The 16,829-nt window shown below is 35.0% G+C and overlaps 1 protein-coding gene across 1 annotated transcript in view; it reads right to left on the bottom strand.

The window, feature by feature from the left end:
• Window positions 1-1,688: 1,688 nt before the first annotated feature.
• The window catches only part of Glut4EF (Glucose transporter 4 enhancer factor), a 48,180-nt gene continuing 33,039 nt past the window's right edge, over window positions 1,689-16,829 (bottom strand). Inside the window, exons 5-8 of the mRNA XM_028181048.2 lie at window positions 6,373-6,470; window positions 4,881-5,039; window positions 4,110-4,197; window positions 1,689-3,929 (exon numbers count right to left, since the gene is read on the bottom strand). Of these exons, the coding sequence (XP_028036849.1) occupies window positions 3,771-3,929; window positions 4,110-4,197; window positions 4,881-5,039; window positions 6,373-6,470 (504 nt within the window). The 3' untranslated portion in view covers window positions 1,689-3,770. The remainder of the gene's footprint in view (window positions 3,930-4,109; window positions 4,198-4,880; window positions 5,040-6,372; window positions 6,471-16,829) is intronic.

Genomic DNA, 16,829 nt, shown 5'->3' with positions numbered 1-16,829 from the left:
ATGTTTTATGTTAAATGGGAATGAATTACATAGTTAATTATGTATTTTGTACTGATATGTAGATCGTTTAGTATTATGACTTTGGTGTTGAGTGCATTTTATAAAATTGAGCAAAATTTTGGCTACACAAACTATGATGTAACTTAATAATATTTACAAAATTAATTATCAAAGTGTCTTTATTCGAAAATAATATTTTCTATTATAAATTAATTGAAAATAAAGAAATAGATTTATGAAATTTTCATCTAAGTTGATATTAACTAATAGCTTCGAACATAGAGTTGAGATCTGCGTATATATGTTCTTGTAAATATAATCTCGACAGTTATACAGCTGTTATCTATATTAACATATTCTATAAATCATCCCTGTACGTACTAAATAAGATCTGACTCAAAATTTATATAAATTGTTTCATCGTAAATATCATATCTCAATTTTTTAAACGGGTATCTGTAATAAGGCTAATTGTCTTAAGATTACTTCAAGCATAGTTCTCTTTGTCTATAGATCTCTTCGAGTAATCAATTTTCAGTTTTCCACAGCAAGTGAGATCGTTATTAAGCGGATTCCTCAATCACTTAATGTTTTTTTAAAGCAATTTAAACAAAGACTAACTGACTATTGCTAAGCCTGATATCGTTGCTTGCTAAAATACTTTCAATTCGGTTAATATTGATCTGTACAACCGATCATTAATGTATTGTGTGCCAGTAATCGTGGTCTGATAAAAATATAAGAAACATTTCTTATTACCATAAATTATTATCCAACGTGTCTTGTTACGCGAACAAGTAACTAACAATACGTAATACATTTCAGTTACATCTATGTTTTACACACTATTATGACTTGGACTTAAATGTAATCAAAGTTGCGCTATATTAAAGTGCATCCACATCGGAAAAAAAAAGTAAATGGCGTGAGCGGCTTTAAAAAAAACCTTTTTAGAGATAATAGACCATTCAGTTACTTTTAATTATTTTATGGTGTGTGAGAAACTATTACCGAAATCGAATTGGTGTTATTGCTCGTGATTTCAATGAGATACCATTAAATAATTTGTAAGCAAAAAAATTATGTCCCCTAATTTAGTTTAGCACGTAATGTAACGCTAATTGGAAACAAATGACGTGCTGGCTTTACGGTCTCGTGTAACACAGAAGTGGGCGTTCACCTGCTTTCTTGCCCACCTAAATATGAACAGACGAAAGGTAAAGGCGTAATTTTCAAAAAAAAACCTTTTCCGCTCACATTAAGGTGTTTATTTCCTTTTCGGCTACCCGAAACTCATCTTACTCATTACACTGCCGGCCTTGTGCAACTAATCAATCAAATTTGAAACAAACTGCGAAAGGGGAAGTCTTAATTGATTGCGATTTAACTATTGCCATGTTACGCCACACTTATTAATTTGGCCTCGTAGTTATAAGTACTATTATGAAATTAATAAGCTGGAAACGAAAATCCCGGGTACAACTTCTAACCGTGGATGCAATTAATTCTCAGTTGTTAATTATTCTTACAATATGGCAGTTGTCGATTTGCTAGCTAGGTTGCAAGTACACGTCTTATTCTGGCATTTCGTAGAACGCAAGAAATTTCGTATTTTATAACAACTGTATAAATTCATTGTCACAACCATAACTGCGATAAACTATTTTTAATCTTTTTCAATATTCGAATTTTGAAAACAAAACATAGGATTTTTAAAGTAGGTAAGTATGGTTTGGCAAGATCAGAGAAAAAGTATAATAATAATAATAATGTGTTACAAGTTTTTTTCTTCCATAAAACGAATAATAATATTGAAACAATATGACCTTGTGTGATAATTACCTAGGTACGTTTACGTCGATTGGCACAACTTCTTGAAAACTTAAACTAAATACTCTGAACTTTTCATAAGAACACTACTGAAACGCCGTGAATTTTACTGACCATTGAACACTATATAAGAACGAATAACAAACGGTAACTGTCGTATCTGTTATGTTGGGACGTGATGTATTGTTTTTTGTAATAGAAAACCGTATTTCATGTACTACTCGCTATCATTACATATATTCAACACCTTAAAAGCTAACGTATAAAACATTTCGATACAACGATCACGTTAAGTAACAATAATAAAATAAGTAATATAATAATTTTATGTTATGTACACATCCGAACATTGCTTTTCAATGTTAAACAATAAGATATTATAGTATTTGTTTCGTACAATTAACTACACTATAATTATATAAGTGTATAATATTTTATTTACAACTTTATCTGTTAATACTTAATTGAATAATATTGCAGCACGCAATCATTCATGCCTTTATATTGGCAATTATTTGCCTCTCATTGCCGTCAGTAACTACACTCGTCAAACCAATTTGATATGGAGGCGATTTTTACTAATATTAAATAAAAATCGATTCGTTACTCAGAATATATTACGTTACAAACGTATCGATATTAAAATTACCTCCCTGTTGAGCTCTTAGCTTTGAACAAACATGCATCCGCTATTGTTGTTATTAAATCATTCGATTTAAACGCTAAGAGAATGTTTTAAAATAAAAACGATAGGATCGTAAAGTCTTATATTTCTGAGAACTAAGGCAAGCAATGCCAGTGATTTAGTGTTGTGATGTTACCTCCGATATCGTATGGACCTCGAGGCCTGCGACGAGGGCGCTAGTCCTCCGAGTATTGTCTCCTTGTTCTGATACCATCGTCCTTGTATACGACACAGATATGTTTTTTTTTAATCTAAACATATTTTGTAGTCTTTTCGTCGAATCTGAGATAACTTACGAGACTAATAATTCATATATTATGTTTTTTTTTTAAATATTACCTAGTAATTCAGTCGATATTGTTAGTGATTTCCTATCACGGTACTGTTCTCGTTCAAGGTACTCGGATAGTACCCACTCGAGTTCAATATTTTTACGAAACAACATATAAATTTAGGACACTGTGAAAACATGGTTTTGGCGATTTATTTTATAAGATTACATACAGCACATCCAAAAATTTGGACGGAATTACCTACTACCTACATAGCTACGGAAAATAACGATGACAATAAATTGTACTCGAGTATTATTTGAGATTGCAAAACAATGATTTGAATTTGAATTTAAATTAAAAATTATCAACAGCCTAAACATTTTTATAATTGTGACTGTTCCAAACCAATATATTTTATAATTTTTATTTAAAATTTCAGTTAATTTGGGGAACGGTTCATCATGTAATACGTATAATGTAGGTAAAAATGATAGTGATGCATCTAATTGGTAGTTGATAAGCAAGTCGCAAAACGATTGTTTCCACATTGTCAAATGTCAGTCTAAGCTTATATTTCTACTCTTAAATCTAATATTGACAGTCTCCAACCGAGAGCAATACACAATAACTTCTTGCAACGCGTATGAAAACTATAAAAGCGAATCTCCTGCGCTACAAAAATAAGTGGGCAATTTTCTATATATGCAGTCGTTACACCAGCAAACGTGGGATCAAAAATATGTCTCCTCAATATTTATTGTTAATACATTAAATCCATATCTGCTTCAAATAAAAAAAAAACTAAAACTTTCATTTTATCATATTCAAGCCAACACATAGAATTACGACCCGCACAAGTGTTTTTGCAGATTGCACATATGAAATCGAACGACTCTCCCAAGCGAGGCCTACGCGATCACGTAGTGACGTCAGTTGAGTGTTTGTATAGTGGCACGTGTGTACTGCCGTCGACGCACATGCTAGTCACCGAAACGAGTGCAAGCCTTCTTCCACTTGCATTGTGTGCACCAGAGATCGCGTTGATCCATCCCGTACACTTTCCTACACTTCTTATTGTCAGAGCGCGGTCGCCGACCGGGACTACCCGGGGACCCACCCGCTGTCAGTCGCATGTTTTTCTGTAAACGAAAAAACAGTGCTTAGATTTTAAGTAGAACATCAGATATTGTCTGAATTACAAATAGATAGCTGGAATATAATGACATTGGGCCATTGAAATTAAATAACAATTATCTTTTATTTAATTTTGTATGATACGGTTTTTTATTGTTGTGTTATTTAAGTAAATCAACGCTTACCGGTGAGTGAGAGTTGGACCAGGAATGCGTTCCGGGAATGCTAATGGGCCTCGCTAGACCGTTTTGCATTGTGGAGAGGAGTCCTTGCCTGTAAATGTCATTTATTCCGGTCAGAAGCTGACAAACAAGCAATGAATAAAAAAGTTGGTGAACAATCAATCTGTAAATGCAGAACAAATCACGATAGCGATAAAGCTTTGTGCGGTGTAATAAAAATCAAACCGATGATAGTTTAATACCTGTTTCGGTAACATCATAGCACTGCCTTGTTTATTTATTTCGCGAAACAGTAATGCATTTCGTTTTGGAAGGTGGGGCAGCCGTTATAATTATATTTTTCGCGTTCAGATAGCAATGTCTATGTGCTATGGTAACAACTTAAAACCAGATGGGCCGTGAGCTCGTTCACTCGACTATACAATAAAAATAAATAGTAGTCTTACTGGTGGTAGGACCTCTTGTGAGTCCGCGCGGTTAGGTACCAGCACCCTGCCTATTTCTGCCGTGAAGCAGTAATGCGTTTCGGTTTGAAGGGCGGGACAGCCGTTGTAACTATATTGAGACTTTAGAACATATATCTCAAGGTGGATGGCGCATTTGCGTTGTAGATGTCTATGGGCTCCAGTCACCACTTAACACCAGGTGGGCTGTGAGCTCGTCCACCCATCTAGCAATAAATAAAAAAAGTTACTGTGAACCGGGTCACACACGCGGCTACATTACTATGAAATAAATGTTCAGTATGTTATGGACTGGTATAAAGTTAACTACCTAAAGGAACCAACTAGTTGCCTCTGATACTCAGGGTCCTCGTGTGGAGGGCGGCACATGTCTCGGTGGGAGAGGGTGGGTGGCGGCGCCGGAGCCACCACCTCGCGTTCTGTATAGTAGAACTCTTCTTCATGGTCACTATCGCCTTCTTTCTTTGGCCTGTAATAGCACATAACCGTTATTTATGTCGTATTTATTTTATAATTGAACAATGTTTTGAAATGTGGCTAAAATTTTGTAAGATATGTCTTCAAAACTTCTGTATAAGATGCATATTTGGCTTACGTAAGTATGATCATGTATATGAATTTCGTGTTAAACTCAAGCGGTTTCCCATTCGTCGTCGTCGGTATGATCATATTCCTTTCCTTACTTTATAATGTTCTCTTCAAAGTTCATCGGTGATAAGCACGCTTTTTCCTTGAGAACATCAGAAAACCAAAAAGTTAGTGATGCTTACGCATTCAACAAGGTTTTGATCATTATTCTAAGGAATTCGATAATGTTTGTAATGCATTCCAGTATCAATTAGGCATGCTCAATGGTTATCAACATGGACATCGGTATTCAAGTGGTGATGTCTATGGGCCTTGCTAAGCGCTTAATATCAATTGGATAATCGGCTTCTTAGTTGAACTACAGTATCGTCGTATAATTTTAAGGTAAATTTTATCTTAAAAAAAAAGGTAATGCAATCAAATAATCCTTTTACTTTATTACTATGAATAGCTGTTTTAGTAGAGGGTATAATTGCGGGATGTGTATCATCGATAAATTAATACAAGAGCTGCAGGGCACGGTTACGTAAGGCGCGGGTGGCGGTGACCTTGTATGGGCGGGCGCGGAGCGGGTGACGCGCGGTGAGCAACCTTGTCGTGAAGCCGCCCGCTTCCGGGTCACTGAGGGCTGTCATACCTATGGCACCCGGTTTTAATGGACTATACCAATTATAAATTTCGAAAAATCTACAAGCCCATCAATAAATAGGAATACCTATTTCAAAATACAATATTAAAATGAAATTGCCGGGAGAGGACGATTCAATCGTATCTAGTAAACTTCATACAATACGCTCCGTTACAAAGTTTATGTTTTTCTGAATTATGTGCAGATTTATTTGCTGATTTAGAAGATATTTCCATTTGATGTATGCACATAGCAATATAGATAAGGAAATGCTTATAGCTAGTTGCACCGTTCAACCTTGCCAGCTGGCATTGCGCAATAAAGACTGCACGTGGATGCAGTTACACGTGACCGGCCAAACGTGATCGCCGCACTATGTTCTAATGTGTTTATTTGTTTGTCATAATTCACGTAATTATAGTATATAACTTTAGCAACAGTATCTTTCCTACGAACAGGAACTTCGGACAAGGGATTTGAGTTTTTTTTTTTTTTAAATCACCACATAAATATGTTGCCAGTTTATTATCTCAATGAATTTAGTATAAAATATTTATGATTTAAATTGCATTATAATATAATTTACCCCAAATGTGAGTGTCTGATATGTGCTTCAATATCAGAGCATGTATTAGTGTTGTAGCCGCAGCCTCGCCATGTGCACACGAATACAACGCTGTTGATCTGAAACAAAAGAAAAAGGAAAATTTTTAATCACCGTATTCGTACTAATTGTGCTTTCGTTCTCTTGATTACAGTTTAATTGAAACCAAAGCAAAATAATTATCTATGTAGTGTTGGGAATGTAATATTATAACGATTTTAGAAATATAAAATATTTCAACGGAATGAAAGTAAGTCGTGGTCAAAATTTAGCGGTGATATTGTGAAGGCGGAAGCAATTGTAGGTCGAGCGACGGCCTTGTTGTGGAATTGTCGCTGGCATGCTAGTTGCCCTCCTGCGCTAAACAAGAGCAGAGTCCGTATCTACATAATATATTGTTCCGCAAACACTACAGCAGTAATTCCTAGTTTGATATGACCTTAAATAATGCTACTCGAGATTTAATAAGCTATCAACGAATTTTCATCATGGATGCCAATGATAACGTAAGACAATAAGGAGGGCAAACGAAGCGTGACGAGGCAACCGCGCGGGGTCGCGGTTAGCGTTGCTTGCCAAAGTTCTCTGCATCGACCTTCTGTTCAATGTCATATTATTTCGGAAACCAGGGTTGGGCGACATGTCTGATGTTTTACGGTCCTTGTTGCCAGGTGTCGATAATACCTTTCACATTTATCGTACATTTCGTAACGCTAATTGCAAGTTCAGTTGTAGCATTACGCTTTATAAGATTCGCTGGACAAATTTTATGTATTTTGTTATTTGTGCAGAGTATAAGATAACCAAACTGGAGTAATGGTGCCAGTGGCTGTATCAAGTGCATAATTACAAGTAGGTCAGGTCACGAGGAAACGAGGTAGCGCGAGGGAGGATTGGAGGGGAGGAGGATGACGAAAGGCCACGAACTAGGTCGCAGCACCACGGCCAAGGGTGGTCTGCGAAGGTTGCGTTCTTTTGTCTCTTAGTAAAATACAGTTTTAGACAGGTTTAAATTTTTTTAATTAATTAATCTGTACCGTTGTATACATTGCACAGAAATAAGTCTGTGTATTTTTTTTACATTTACAATTTAATTTCTTTGTTTGAAAAGTAGAACAACAATGATGGCGTCAGACGTGTGCGGAATATTACGTCAGTGGCAAATCAATGGTCAAAATAAATGACGCATGCTCGGTATTCACGGTGTTGTTGTAATTTACTAATACATACATTAAGCACCTACCATCCGAAATAATGAGGTCTTGATTATTTATTTATTTTACCGCCAACATTGAATTCAAAATGAATAATATTATGTTTTTACTTAAATGTTTAATTAGCTAATAATAATATTATAATTAACCTATGCATACGACAGTGTAAGGTCACCAGTGATGTTACTGGATTCTTGCTTTAGACGGAAATACGATTGTAGGCTTGTGTTGTGTGTAGTCTTTTCTATACTGGTTCAATGTTGCGGGACTTTGCAATGGAATGCGGATCAATGCCAAATATAATAATTTGACTCTTTTGCGTATCAAATTTGGATTCATTATTAAACAGCTTTCCGCTGACAGCTTCGCCCGCGTGGACTACATTTCATATCGCGGGGCCGGAGATCTGTGCTCACAAATGAAACGAAAAGAAGTATATTCTTTTCCAGGGTTAAAAATAGTACCGAAAATTGTAAAACCAAAATATATTTTTTTGCGAAAAATTATAACAGATAACCATTTACTTTCGTAGTTATGATATTAGTATGCACGCATAAGTTTAATTATATTTATATTGAGGTCGTTGTGATAAACAACTAGAATATCGTATAGGGAAGTTTATTTAAAAATAATGAACGAAATATGCTTAGTTAAAACTACTCGTATTGAAGAAAGCAAGGCTAATGTCAAGGAGTAATTTGTTGGCAAGCGATGAAGGCGGTTGATTTCAACATTGGCTTGCCCTCCCGCAAGGGGCGGGCGGGGGTGTTTTCAGGAGGGTGACCCGTTCCCTACGCTGCACCACTGACCTACTTTCACAACTCAATTTTGTTGTAATATAAATAGTTAAATGGATGTCTAACGGTGTTTTGTTTTATGGTATTTACCTTAACTAAAGAGTTTAATTATAATAACATTTTTTAATTTGAATGATGCAAATTATATTATTTCATGAATCGCAAATTCACGTCGGATAAATTTTTTCGTGTCATTTCAAAATAGTTCGATCCAATAAAATTGTACACAGCTATCAAAATATTATGCAAAATCACATACAATATCATACTGTTTTAAATATCTATTTTTAATTAAAAGGTTTACGTATTTTACTTACTAAATTGTGTATTGTGCCATAATATGTAATGATTCTTGATAATTTAAAGCCATTTCGTAACACAAACAATTGTTTAGATAATTTAATAGTGAACAGTGCATCGAATCGGAATATGGTTTACAATTTCCTAGTGTGTTGTATGTACGCTTACACGTGCCGCCCGTTGTCTTTGTGTGCCAATGTAGCGTGCAACGCAATGCAAGCTCAGTGCATGTATTCTATGCATCATAATATACATATGTATGCATCGTAATATTGTGTGCGATGGGTGGTAATGAATAACACAATGCAGATAAAACATGTTTCTGGGGTTCATCATTTTGCTTTAACACTCGTATAAAAAAACGTTAAATTATAATTTACCGTAATTTATATATTTATGTTTAAATTAGAGTTTTTATGCACGGATTAATTAGTAAGAAAGAAAAAACATTACAATAGTTTAGTGGATTTACCAAAAATGTAGTAGACAAAAATTAAATCTAACTTTAAATGATAACTTTAAAGAACAGCCATATAGATTTTAAAGGTCATTTAAAATATTTTAATTGAAATTTCGTAGCACGCCATGTAGGGTCTATGTATTGTACATGTATAGGTAAGTATGTATATAATTATAGTATGTACATATTATGAATTTGCAATCAATTAAATTTAAGTGTTGTTCTACATTGATATGTAAATTAATGACAAATTGAACAAAGAAATGCGCAATGAAGCGTGAACTTGCGGTAAACGAACCTAACGGGTTTTAAACCTATCATTCTAATTTGTCAATGAATTCAGGCAATGCTTAGGTCGGGTGAATGTCCTATTTAGAATTTCTAAATTTTTGGTTAGCGTATTGTTGAATAGCCGGTGCTTAACGAGATTAATTGACATATATTGTATAAGTATTGTAATTTTTAGGATTTTTAGTATTATTTATATTTTTTTGTAGTCTAATCTATTTCGATAGATTATAATTTATGCAATGGCCATTCCAATTAATTCGAACTAAGCTATTTTAGAAGGCGCGGTTCGTAGTTACAAAAGCTTGTTGTAAACAAGTAATTTTCCGTGAATTTATATTCTATGCGGTTGCATTAGAGTCGTCTATGCGTTTCGTATGCGGATGTAAGGCGAGCCGGCATGAGATGCCGGTTTGTTGTTGCGCTGTCTCGTTCTACCGCGTCACACGTAGAGATGATATTGATTTGTTTTCATTGTGTCTCTCTTTTGCCTATAAGCGCACATATTCTTCTATTGCGCTTGCATGACCTTCCTTGTGGACACGCACACGGCAAACAAGATGTTTTCGTGGCGTCTCCTTCTAATGCTAGATTGAGGAAGACGCCTTTTAACGAGCCGTGCTGTTGTTGCGTGGTGCCGTGATACCGGACCGGTACATTTATGGACGGTTTGTACTTTGTGCTGATTCTTCCTATCTAAAAGTCTATTTCGTGCAAACTGGGCCAGTGATCAACGGCGCAGTGCATTATTGTGTGCACCACTTATCACGATTTTCTGTCATGTACCATCTCTGTTTTAAGGGCGTAGTTGAAATATGCGCTTCGATAGCGTTCGAGAGCGTAGTTGGCAAAGGAACAACGTGTACTGTTTTCTACGAATTATTTCTTATTTAGGTACGATTTCGAGTTAAGGTGTGGGAGGAGAGAAGGGTAGCACGGACGCCGAGTACCGATACTGTGGTGTTGTCACGTGGCCGGCATGGGCGCTCGTATTTCAAAACATACTTTGTCAACTAATGCATGTTTACAAACAAATCTTTGAGAGTTTTGTTTAAAAAACAACTATTCGAAAATTAATGGCTTCCGTAAAATGGAACAAAGTTATCAACTTAACTTATCTCACTAACCTACTTGCGTTCAAAATACGTTACATTGTATATTATATCAGCTCAGTATTGTCCAATGTAAATTACAAAATTATTTAAACACGTAATTATTATGTCATCTAGTAAGTGTGATAGATATAAATAAAAAACAAAACAATAACTTTCGAAAGAGTTGCAGTTTTCAGATTAATTTCAGACTTATAGACTGTATCGATTTGTATTTTTATGGAATATTTTTTGGCTACATTTTTTAAATACGAAGTAGGTATATAAGCGTGTTTTTGATACGGAATTCTAGAACAATTTAAGTGATAAACTTGTAGCTAAGAGAAATTTGAGTAAAACCATGGTAGTGAAACAAAGAACTGTCACGACACGATATAATAAGGAGCGAGACAGCGAATGCACCATGCGACGCGCACCCCATGAAGTCAAGGGACTTTACCAGGAGCTATGCAGGTCATTGAACTATCAATGGTTTAGGGGTAAGCGGTCACGGAAATACTTTGAAATCTATATTTTTGGGCGTTCGGCTATGAAATTTTAAAATAATTTACTGTTAATGTTAATCTATTATTTACATTCGTTTCATTCGTAAGTGCAAAGCAATTAAAAATTTTGCACAAAATAAAATTGATTACTGTTTCCTTGTCATATCCGTTTACCGTTTTTTTTTAAATGTTACTAGTTTTTTCGCTTACTACTGTAAATTAGTGCGCGGGTTGGTTCTACATGTAGTCTATCGGATTCATTAAACCTTTAATCGTTCCCCTTGAAATGTGTCCGTCTAGAGGTCGGTACTCCCCTGTCGCTACGTGTATTTTACCTGCCTTATCCAGATACACATATAACCAAAAAGGATCGTTCACATGAAAAAGAGTCCATGGCAAGAAACTACGCAGCGTTCGTTCGCCTCATCTCATTGTGAGAAGTGGCCGCTATTGTTTGCGGCACCGGTGCGATCGGGATTATCAGAAATATCTTTAGTATTTCGTGTTCGGTTTTCGAGTTATAAATAGGTAAACGCTGTCGTTGATGTATGTATACGTATATTATCAAAAATTTTAAAGATACATGCTGTCGAACAATAACACATTATTGGATCGATTTGAAAAAATATGTATAATGGTTTTGATTGTTTACTATCAAAAATACTTTGTTGTCTAGTATTTTATACGAATTTCGTGAGTCGTAGATATAACTAAAAATCTCGCGTTTGTTATTTATTGCTTGTATTTCGAATTTTTTATTTAATAAAATTTATTATTACATATTTATTATTTTAAATTATTTATTTAAAACTTTAGTTTTCGTGGTCACGGACGACTGAGGTTTTGTTCGTCGACTTATGAAAATGAGATGGTAGATTTTCTTCCTACTTACTTGTCACTTAGCTTTCTACTTTGGGTAATTAATTTAGACTATATCTTTATAAATTATAGTATATGTATTATTCTAATGTGCCAGCTATATTATTGTAAAGTTTCATCAAAATCCATCCAGTATTTTTTGTGTGAAAGAGTAACAATCATACAATCAATACCCATACATCCATACATTCTTACAAACTTTCGCGTTTATAATATTAGTAGGATAGGACCATGTTAATACTTAGTTGTATAAAATGGCCAATCAATTGAACTGTGAAATAGGAATACATAAGGATAGCGATTAGGTCAAAGGCGTCAGACGTCATTCGCTGAGAAAATGTGCGTCATCGTATCTAACCGGAAAAACAGTCATTCAATTATTGGCACACAAAACAATATTTGTTTAATAATAATGCACATTTAGACAAATATCACAAAAAGTTTACAAAAAAAAAAGGTGTTTTAATGAAATTTTTATTTATGTCGTTTATTTTTTCATGAGACGAGTTAATATATTTTATTTATTAATACCAATGTTTTGCTTATTTTATTTTAACTAAATTTATAAGGAAATATGTCGAAATAATAGTAAAAAACTGTAATTCTAAATTACAAAGAAATCCTATATCTGATAATAATTTATTAAAACGAAAATAAGAACGCGGTAGCGGTACAAATAGATTGTACAACATTATAATATTGGATCTAGTATGGTTATTCAAGTAGGAACAAAAGTTATTATGTATGAGAAACGGCCAGCATTTCCTCTTAAGTACTATACTCGGTTGATCATAAAGGGAATGCTTTTTGTATGAATCACATGAATCACAGGTTCAAGTTGTTCACGGGCGGCAATGGTCTTGTAAGGTGGTTAGATGACGAATCGGCCGAGTAGGGCAGTCGCCAGTTATTGTAGAGCCCGGGGTAGAAGGCCCGTGCCGCCTCCTGGTCACCGACCTCTACTCGTTCTGACTTGTTACAATTTCACTTTTTCTTTTTGCGAACCGCTAGTGTTGTCGACACATTTAACGTATGAACAACGTAATTTATTATAGCTATTTAATTTATATTTTAATTTCATAATTAGTTAAATGCCTTCATTATTTTCGAAATTTAAATTAAATTAAATTTCGGTTTGATTGGGTAAGAAAGAGGTTGCGAACACACATTTCGCGCCATTAACAGAACAATAAAATTGTATTTTTAATACGAAGGAAACAGTCGATTTCGTTGACATCATTCGAGTTTTGGCAACCTCTCAGCACAGCGAGGTCATTTATAAAGAGCACTGAATCTGAGGAATCCATCGTTACGATACGAGACATCGCAATAAATATTACTTTGTAAAATAGGGGGTTTATTCAACCCGCGGGACGACTCATTATCGCGTCTGATGAACTCGCTACCGGCATTGTTCCAGACAATCAACCGCTACTTTTAGGGACACCGTTTAGTCATTACGTGACCACTGTCAGGGCACTTATCAACAGCCTCGTCGAAGCATCATTGTGTTCGAACCTGATCGACTAATAAACGACTCACCACTTGGAAAGTATATGAGTATTTCTTTTTAACAAAATTAATTAGCTTATCTATTCTTATTATTTATTAGCATATATTTTTTTCAAATAATTTCAATGTGCAACAATCTTTTTTTCTATTATTTGCGCCGCCACCGATACCACCGTTAATTAAGCAAATTATAATATTTGCAGGTTTGATTTCTATTACACGATGTTATTCCTTAACCGTACAAGTCATTCGTGAGAATTTGTTAACTACGTGTTTTATTAGAGAAATAATTAGTTTCTGCAAATTATCATATTTATGAGAACACAATAGTGACCGAAATCAAACGCTACGGTACATGCCGTTGTTTACTATTGTGATGTCATCGCATCTATAAAGCATCTATAGGTGCTAACATTGCGTTTATATGTATATCCCAGACAGATTTGGATCGCTCTGAAGTCAAGAGCAAGTGATCCCCGTACTTTATAGCACAAGTGTAAACATTTGAACTGTCAAGAACGGCCAGTGAACCGACCGCGAGTCATTGCCCTGCCAATGTCGGTTAAAAAAACGCATTGCCTCCATCTATCTATTCGCCGACACTCCCCACGATAACCATTTATATCAAGAAACCACAGATGCCAATATCATTTAATAAATAATATAATAAATAAATTATGTATCTTTTATTTTTTATTTTGAATCGTTAATTATTTCGTATGTTAAATGTGAAACATGAAATTAAATGACACTATAATAAATTGAATTTCACATAAAGTAAGTAAGTTTACTAATAAAGATTAATCACAACGATTCGCATTTTATTGTATTTTGAAAACATTAAATCGTTAACCTTTAAGGAATGGTTTTAATTCTTATTTTTGCAATAATGATTACGTATTTAATGTTCCGTTTAATTCTAGATTATTATCGTTTGAAATTGTCGTCTTTGCGTTTAATCTTTTGTCTTAACGATGTGCAAGTAAATTGTATGCGTATTTAAATATTTATAATTTTATATGTACAAAGCTAGTGTAACAAGCTCACGGTCCTATTTATCTATCGCAAAATTTATTAAATATACCCATTTGTTGAGGCTGCCTACGCGTTACTTATTGTAAGCTGATTTTAATATGTCAAAAAACCTTTGCCATTATTTTATAGTGAACAACAAAAACTGTACCAAGTTCCGAGTGAATCGGACAATAATATTATTAGTACAATGACGATGCTCCAACACAAACTCTACGAACAAACAAAAATAAACAAATAGGTATAAATTTTCGTTTATCAGATTAACAAATAGCCACCCACCCACTAAAGTGACATGCCACACGCATACAAGTAATCTAATCGCTTCTGTTGTTCATATGAAATTGTGCAAGCTGGCAGAAGTAATTGTTAAATGCGTTTCCATAATGAACTCGACCACAGCTGGTGTGCAGCGGTACACGAGTGCTGGTCAATGTCTTGACGATAGGTGTTTTTGACCGCACCAAGGTCGCCAGGATAGAGGTCACTAAACTCTGTGGCGCCTTTACGAGCAATGTCAAAAAATCAGGCTTCTCGTCCAAAACGTATTTATTGGGGTCCCGTATTTAAATTTCGCGTAAAAGAGATAATGCAATTTACTGATATGAGTAGTAGTAGGGTTATTAGAACGAGGGAGTAGTGTGATGTGAGGGCGATGACCTGCCGAGAGAGAGACGGAACGACAACAAGACTGAAGTTGGCGCGGTCCTGCCTCAACGACGCTGTACATCCGTTACATTTTTTTTTTTATTACAGCTAAATCTATCTAATTACTCAGGACAGTTTTTGAAAAACAAACACCAATGAGTAATGATTAATGCGTATAATTATGTCTAACAGCATTGAGGACAATCATCAAAACATGTTTACGTCTATAGGTTGATGGCGTCGAGAGTGTGGGAAAAACACAGGTTTATTTGAAATGGGATTCCGATTTCGCGTAGACGCAATACGTTCATATTAAATTTATTCGTTCATCATCAGTAAGTAAAAACCAATTCGTAGTGCCAATAATATGTCTAACTTTAGAACTCAGTAGGAGGTACATAATTTTGTAGGAAATTAAGACGATACTGCAACTATTACGAAATGGAGGATTAGCCCAGTGTTTAACTGTATCTCCCGAGTAGTAGTAGCCGGTAATAGCCAAGCACAAAATTTTCTCGTTAGATACTTAGACCCAATCAGGAAGTATCTCTTGAAATCAAAACTAAAGCGCTTGTGTTTATCGTGTCACATTTAAAACAGTATTATGTTATTCGCAATGTAATTAGCCGCTAAACACAACAGTGTACATCAAATTTGAACTGTCCTACATTCACGGCCCACATCGATACTGTAATCATCCACGGAGTAGTGTTCTATTTTTCAATTTGATTCACCGGCATGCTGTTGGCATGTGTAACTACGTTAAAATACAAAAAAAATATGAATATAAAATATTCGTATTGTTGATTTTTTGTCGTTAGAATAGTTGTAGTAGTTTTATCACCTTGAAACGATCGCGGAAATCTTAATGTTGTTATCAGATTACGTAATCTACGAGCTCGTTTGAGTTTGACGTAAACGTGAGCGATTTTTCGGTACATTGATGAAAATCAGCGATAATCGTCCGACAAAACTCCTGTTTAATGTATGCTTTGTACAGTATTGCGTAACGATATTTCAACTAGTACGCAATCGGTTAACAAAGGAGACTACGAGTGAGTTTAACGCGAGATTACAAGTCCATGTATACACAGGGCTTTGATTGCTATTATGACGCTGTTTTTTTTTTTTTTTTTTTTTTCTTTTGCTTAGGTGGGTGGACGCGCTCACAGCCCACCTGGTGTTAAGTGGTTACTGAAGCCCATAGACATCTACAACGTAAATGCGCCACCCACCTTGAGATATAAGTTCTAAGGTCTCTAAGGTATAGTTACATTTTTGTTTTTTACATTACAGTTTTGACAGACCACCGGCATGCAGTGCCGGATGTCCATATTCATAAATTAACTTACGTTAGGTACCCATAGGTCAAATGTCACCTTTGGTACTCCGGTTACACTTGTAAATAAATAATAATGTATATATTTTGCTTTGTTTGTTTAACGAAATCAGTTACTGTAGTTTAAAAAAGTAAAAGCAGTTATGTTTGTAAATTGTTTGTGAATCGAGTCCTTAGGGCCTTCGGTATATAGAGATGATGTATCACATGGCAAGTCCCATGATCAAATTAGATTGGAGGTCACATCCACATCACAATATGTAATGGAGCGGTACGCACATGCGTTCGGTGCGTGTTTGGTTATTTTTTCCTAGCGCGTTCCACGAGCACGACCAGTTTTGCCATTTACACGCCTAATGTAACTGTTTACTGA

This window comes from Bombyx mandarina, chromosome 15, assembly GCF_030267445.1.
Source record: "Bombyx mandarina strain Sakado chromosome 15, ASM3026744v2".
Lineage (NCBI taxonomy): Eukaryota > Metazoa > Arthropoda > Insecta > Lepidoptera > Bombycidae > Bombyx > Bombyx mandarina.
The sequence above is the reverse complement of the archived record's forward strand: the minus strand, read 5'-3'. Positions and strand labels throughout refer to the sequence as shown.